We start from the raw sequence: 7,294 nt of genomic DNA on the forward strand, positions 1-7,294 counted from the left end.
CCTTAAAGATCATCCAGTTCCAACCCCCCTATGGAACTCTTGGTTTTGGTGGAAGCATTACCTCAGAAATAGGTTTGATGCATTTCTATGGAAGGGGAACCACCATAACCACTGCAGCTACAGACACAGGGGTGACCCAAACAGCTCCATAGCAAAGCTACGGGTCAATATTATACCCAGGTTTGAGGAAGGGCTATGAGTAATCATGCATTTTATTTAACACAACTTTCTGTGATTATAATTTGTATTGAGCATGTGGAATAATGAAGCATTTCCAGGAAGGTGTGTGGAGAGAGGTTAATGGTCTTTTCTGTCCCAGGCACCAGGATAGTATAGTTCTGAAAACACATTGGCTGAAGGAACCCCTGGGTGAAACCAGTCCCAGGGCAACCTCATGCATCCAAACCTCTCTGAGTTCAGGGTCGAAGCTTTGAATGGGATCATGTGGTGTGGTCAGAAGCCTGTCCGCTACAATGGTCAGATAGATCCAACAGTGGGCACCATCACTGGGGTTCAGCAAGTGCACATGGAGGTCACCTCTCCATGGGCACCTGGAAGCACTCACCAACCTGCAAACCTTTCTCACATCCCTCCACACAGTTTGCAGCATCCTACACTGTGCATCACTTCCAGGACCAGGATAGTTTTCTGTCCTGGAGAAAATGAGGCTGAGGGGAGACCTTCTGGCTCTCTGCAACTCCCTGAAAGGAGGGTGTGGAGAGGTGGGGGTGGGTCTGTTCAACCAAGGAACAAGGGACAGGACAAGAGGAAATGGCCTCAAGTTGCTCCAAGGGCAGTTGAGATGGGATGTGAGGAAGAATTTCTTTGCTGAAAGGGTTCTGAGGCATTGGAAGGGGTTGCCCAGGGCAGTGGTGGAGTCCCCATCCCTGGAGGGATTGAAGAGTCATGTAGACATAGTGCTGAGGGACATGGGTTAGTTGGGGACTTGTCAGTGTTGGGTTCATGATTGGACTTGATGACCTTAAAGGTCTTTTCCAATCGAGGCCATATTGGGATTCTGTGATAGTTGAACACAGACCAAACCCAGACACCCCAGCAATATAACACCCCACACAAGCCACCCACAGCACGTGGGGTGAGAAGGACTGTGCCCATCCCTTGAGACATGGGCGTCAGTCGGAAGGACAGTGTTCATCACTTCCCCTCCCACCCCAGCACCACCTCCCCAGGGCAGGGATTCAAACCCTCACTGGGTAGCACTGGGAGGAGGAGGACGAGGAAAAGGGCAGTGTCTCCTGTTTTGCAATCATCTGCAATATCAGGATGACATCACAGCCCAACAGGCACCCAACCCTCTCGAGCACAATTTTGGATCAAATAACATCAATCAGAGTTAAAATTAGAAAACTCTGAGCTGATGCACTTCATCCTGTGGTCAGTCTCGAGGGTACAAGCTCGAAAGCACGCTGGGCTGGAACAGGCCCATTACTGGGTCCTATCTCATTAACATCAGGACAGGAAATGACATCAGTTCTTCCATTTTCCACTCCAGCAAACAGCACTTGCACTGAAGGGGTGTCGACACAGGTTAGAAATGCAGCATTGGAAAGTATGTGTTAGTATCCTGTTGAAAACCACATGTAAGTCGAAATGCTGATGTGAATCTGTGTGGAGTGGAAAATTGCTCTGCCCTCACCCACAAGGCCCATAAATGCTTTAATAGATACTAACAGTGGGTTAGCAGGGGTTGCGTGCATCTTCTCACCTTCCTGATAAATGCTTAACCCACATCTGAGACTCAACTGATGACAGAGTAACTGTGGAGTAACTTTTCTTTCTATGCCCCAGCAATAAAAGATTGCTGCCATCATCTATAGAGGTTCCTCACATACCAAGCACCTTGCCAAGGAGCTAAACACTGAAAGATGATTTTGGGAGCAAGAACATCCCAAAGTAAAGTTTGAAGGTGGTTGAAGGTGGCAGCACATGCTCAAGACAAGGGATTCGTCCAGGGACATACTCCCTATCCCATCATATTTCTGTGGATATCTGTGTCTTCTACTCTAAAGCATCTTGTAGGTATCAGAGAGGAACTGTGTCATGTCCTGTGTCCTGGTCTGGATCTAGCTCAGGGTAAGAAAACATCAGTCTCAGTTTTATTGTGGAGGGGTCTCCAGGGGTCTCCTCCCTATGCCAGTGCCAACCAGTAAGGGAGAACAGAGGAGGTTGCTGAAGAACATCTAGTTGTCCTAGATCTGGACTTCACTACTGTGACCAAAGGAAGGACAAGTTCTTAGAGGGTTTTTAATTTTTTTAATTGATATATTTAATCTGGATTTTTTTTTGTGTGTGTGTGTGATTAAAATCCCCACTAGAAAGGAGAGTTCTTGTGGCAGAAACTGGGAATCTAGTGATGTGGCTTCAGGTTTGCTTCAACTTTCTGCATCTTGCTGCAGACACGACTCATAACTAACTTCTGAGCAAAAGAGAGAGTGTGATGCTTCTGTTTGTAAAGGTGGGCAGGATACAGGCAGGCCAGCTCGTTGTCATGTGGAGGTGACTGATGAAGATGGCCTCCTCCTCCTCTCCTAGGTGGCAGAGGGAATGGCGTACATCGAGCGAATGAACTCCATCCACCGTGACTTGAGAGCCGCCAACATCCTCGTCTCAGAGACGCTCTGCTGCAAAATTGCTGATTTTGGCCTGGCCAGGATCATCGAGAACGAATACTTGGCACAAGAAGGTGGGTATGGTTCCCAGCATTGCCTCACCAACACGTTTCCCTTATCTCCAGTCCTCCTGCCACGCATATGTGTCAAGATATGGAGTGTCCAAGGGCTGGGTTGGGACCGTTGCCCATGGTGTGAGACCAAAGCCCCCATTGCTGCTGTTGTCAGCACCCAGGCAGGAGGAAGAGCAAGCAAGAGAGCCAAAAATAGGGTCCCAGGAGATGCAGGAGTGCTTGGGGACAATAAAGAACACGTGAGGTTTGCAGAGGGAAATGGGAAAAAGAGTCTTTTGGCACTGTGTGGTGGAGTTCTGCTGGATCTCAGGTTGGGTTACTGGAGAAATTTGGCCTCTTCTAATGAAACCTGCTGCCCGTGCCTACGCGTTCACAGTGAGTCAGTCCGAGGGGAAGGAAATAGCAGTGTAATTCGGTCACCGCACACCATGGGACTGCAGAGGGGGGCTGGAGCCAACAATATGGACCTCAAAGCGGTTTCCAGATGTCCCAGGCAAACCAAGCCCAGATCAGATCACATCCCTTCAATAACAGTGTGCTGGTGTCACTGGGCAGCACTGGGCTGGCAGCCAAACACAGCCGCTCGCTCACTGCCCAGCCAGGGGACAGGGGAGAGAATTGGGGGGCAAGGGGAAGGAGACTCGTAGGTTGACATAAGAACAATTTAATAATGGAAATAAAATAAAACTTAAAATAATGATGATATTAAAATAATACTGATAATAATAATAATAGTCATAAAATATGCAAATGAGTGATACCCAGTGCCATTGCTCACCACCCGCCCACCAAGCCCGGCCCGTTCCCAGATCACGATCCCGGAGGAGCCACAATCCCGACCCGAAACCGCAATCCCGGGAGAGCCAGAGCCCGAGCCAAAGCCAGAGAGAGCAAGAGAGGAAGAGCCCCTCATGGATCTCCTGCCCATGGGGGACAGGAGATGGAACAGCCCCTTGGCAGAGCCCAATGCCCATGGAGCTGATTCAGTTCAATATTCCTCACTCACTGAGATCTTGCACTTGTAAACCAGCAAAACACAAAGTCCTTCAACTTCCAGCGACAATTGAAAACATCAGGATGTTCTCATTGTTTCTCTCCTAACAAATCCCAGCTGAACCCAAACCCCAGCACTGTTATAGCTACTAAAAAGAAACCAGCTCTGTCCCATCTACAAACCAGGACAAACAGAGAGACGAATTACAAAACGTGGGGCAGGGTTTGCAGCTTGGTAGGTATTTCTTATGGGAACAGAGAACCTTAAACATCTGTAGCAAAACAAAAAAAAACCCTCAATAAAACTAACAAAAAAGGCCCACAGACCCCAATATCTTTTATTTTAATGTGAAATCTCCTTATGACTCCACCAAGCCCCTGGCTGAGGCTGAGTATCTGAACTGGTCCTAGACAGGAGAGCATGACCAAGAGAGGTTACAAATGGTTTGCTTGGTGCAGAGGTCCATCTACAGCCTTTTGACGGCAGGGTTAAGTCAAATTCCTCCTCTGGTGGCAGTTTTTTTCTCTGTACTTTGAGGTGAATTATGAGATCATGTCAGAGTCTTGATAGAGCACCAGGGAAACAAGCAGAAAGCATTGAAATAAAACAATTAAGTCTGGCATTACCAGAAGATTACTAGAAGATTTTTGAATTTTGGAAATCTGTCTGCCTCTAGAGTTGGGATGAAGTTAAAAATTATTAAAATTATTATTAAAATTAAATATTTTAAATTTAATATAAAATTAAATTATTAAAATTATTATTAAAAAATTATTATTAAAAATACTCTGAGGAAAGGAAATTAAATAGCACTTTTTTTTTTCCTTATGAGATAGGAAACTTTTATTTCAATTTGTTGTCCCAAAATACTTTATGATACAAATTCTACTCATTACAATGTGTAAAACTGTTTCAAAGTAGTAAAAGCTTGCAAATGTAATTTATGAAGTGTCATGAAGGAGTACTGTGAGATTGCCACAATTTTTCAGGTAGTTTTTATCCTGAGGAGTTTGGGTGAAATTAGTGTAATTCTTTTAACATACCCAAAGCAGGTGCATTTCCAGTGTGAAAATAGTTCCTACCAGCATTTTTCCAGCTAGCTTTAATCTGAAATAACTACCCCTCTATCTACTTGGAACAATTTTCACTTTATAATCTGCATTTCCAATCCTCATCAGCCTACCTTGTAGGATGTACAAGAACAAAGGTATTTATTTCACACACTGCATTTGGACTTTCAGTCCTGAAAGGATAAATAAATAAAAATGGGGTTTCCTTTGCAATCTTTAACACATTTAATTCCTACTTATCAAGGTATTTTGGAGTTTAGGGGAGGTTTTTTGGCTTTAGTTAAACTGAAATTGCAATCTGATGGGTATTGCTGCCCACAGTGGGCAAAACAAGATCGTGGTGAACAAAATAAAATGGGATTTAATTTTTTTCTTTAATATACATATGCAGCTTTAAGAACTGGATAATTTATACTTGCTGTATTGCTTATGAACTTTTGCTGAAAACAGCCCTTTTCCAGTGAGTGATTTTACAGAGGATAAAATCCTATTGGTTTTGTAAATAAAGCTGCTTGAGGTGTTGGCTTTGAGTAGCACAGACACGTAGTTTGGGCTACAGAAACCCATCGGTTCCTCATGGCAGGCTGCTACCTGAAAGGCAATAGGTCTCTCATGAGAGATGCATTATTTTGCATTAGGTAAATGCAAAAAAATAATTAAAATTCTATTTTTTCATATTATATAATAATAAAACTATAGAATAAAAATAAGACATGAAAAAAAAAAACCCCAACAATCAAACAAAAAACCCCCATGGCCTCCATGTATCAATATCGATGGGTTTTTATAACCATATTCATGTGAAAAAGTCTTTTAAGATGAAATAACCTTGATTGCCCTGGAAAAAGAACCAAGAAAGGCAAAGAAATGTTAGGCAGAAATGACCTTTTCATGAAAGCAGGAGACAAACAGCAATGACCTTCCTTTGGCCTTATCTCCACAACTCCACAGTATCATAGAACCATAGAATGGTTTGGGTTGGCAGGGCCCTCAAAGCTCATCCAGTTCCACCCCCCCTGCCAGCAGCAGGGACACCTTCCACTAGACCAGGTTGCTCAAAGCCTCATCCAACCAGTACCATCCATAAGTCCCACCACAGCCACCTGCTGCAGATTTTGGGGAACTGATGGCCAGTGCCCATGGTGGAGGGAGATGTTGGACCTCCACGTGCTATTTCTCTTTGTTTCCTCTGGACAGGTGCCAAATTCCCAATCAAATGGACAGCGCCAGAGGCCATTAATTTTGGAGTTTTCACCATCAAATCTGACGTGTGGTCTTTTGGGATCCTCCTGACAGAAATCATAACCTACGGCAGGATCCCTTACCCAGGTACATCCTACTGTGAATACGGGGTGAGAGTACATCAGCTTCAAAGCATCTAGAACCATAGAATTGTTTTGGTTGGAAAATACCTTTATCATCATCGAGTCCAACCATAAACCTCACACTGCCAAATCCACCACTAAACCATGTCCCTGAGCACCACAGCTACATGGCTTTTGAATACCTCCAGGGACGAGGACTCCACCACTGCCCTGGGCAGCCTGTTCCAATGCTTGACAACCCTTTTGGTGAAGTTTTTCCTAATATCCAACCTAAACCTCCCCTGGTGCAACTTGAGGCTATTTCCCCTTGTTCTATCACTTATTAGTTGGGAGAAGAGTCTAATCCCCAGCTCTCTCCACCCTCCTTTCAGGGAGTTGGACAGAGCCAGAAGGTCTCCCCTCAGCCTCCTTTGCTCCAGGCTCAACAACCCCAGTTCCCTCAGCCGGGAACTCAGCACACTTGTGCTCCAGACCCTTCCCCAGCTCCGTTGCCCTTCTCTGGACACGCTCCAGCACCTCCATGTCCTTCTTGGAGTCAGGGGCCCAAAACTGAACATGGTACTTGAGATGGAGCCTTGGTACTGAGTACAGGAGGACAATCACTTCCTTGGTCCTACTGGCCACACTATTTCTGATACAAGCCAGGATGCCTTTGGCCTTCTTGGCCACCTGGGCACACTGCTGGCTAACATTCAGGTGGCTATCAATCAATACCCCCAGGTCCTTCTCTGCCAGGCAGCTCTCCAGCCACTCCTCCCCAAGCTCCTAGCATTGTGTGGGGTTGTTGTGACCCAATCCCGTGCTGCTTTGTGCTTGGAGACACACACACAAATGTGCACACACATGCCCAGACTCACACCCCTGACTCTTGATGCCGGGTTTTGTATCCCAGGGTTTCACCAGCCTCAGTTATACATCTGCTAGGCAAGACCTGCAGAGGGGAGTCAGGGAGGGGACAGAGGGATGCAGTGGGGAGCAGAACCCTGAAGAAGAGATGGGGCCCAGATATTGCCCAGCATCACAGTCCCACATGCCCCTCCAGCCCTGCCTGGATATGAGCTATGGGGAGCACTGAGCTTCACCCCCAGGGTACTGACTAACTCCTGTTGGGATGTGTTTCCCTCCAGGGATGACCAACCCCGAAGTGATTCGCAACCTGGAGCGGGGCTATCGCATGCCCTGTCCAGACATGTGCCCTGCT

The 7,294-nt window shown here is 46.1% G+C and overlaps 1 protein-coding gene across 1 annotated transcript in view; it reads left to right on the plus strand.

Annotated features, from left to right (window-relative positions):
• The first annotated feature begins 394 nt into the window (after positions 1–394).
• The window catches only part of LOC114818699 (tyrosine-protein kinase Blk-like), a 7,046-nt gene continuing 146 nt past the window's right edge, over positions 395–7,294 (plus strand). The window contains 5 exon segments of the mRNA XM_029085710.1: positions 395–532; positions 2,554–2,704; positions 5,966–6,097; positions 7,221–7,291; position 7,294. The exon segment at position 7,294 is cut by the window's right edge and continues 146 nt beyond it. Of these exon segments, the coding sequence (XP_028941543.1) occupies positions 395–532; positions 2,554–2,704; positions 5,966–6,097; positions 7,221–7,291; position 7,294 (493 nt within the window).

The sequence above is a fragment of the Antrostomus carolinensis genome, unplaced genomic scaffold (assembly GCF_000700745.2).
Source record: "Antrostomus carolinensis isolate BGI_N321 unplaced genomic scaffold, ASM70074v2 scaffold41766, whole genome shotgun sequence".
In the NCBI taxonomy this organism is placed as follows: Eukaryota; Metazoa; Chordata; class Aves; order Caprimulgiformes; family Caprimulgidae; genus Antrostomus; species Antrostomus carolinensis.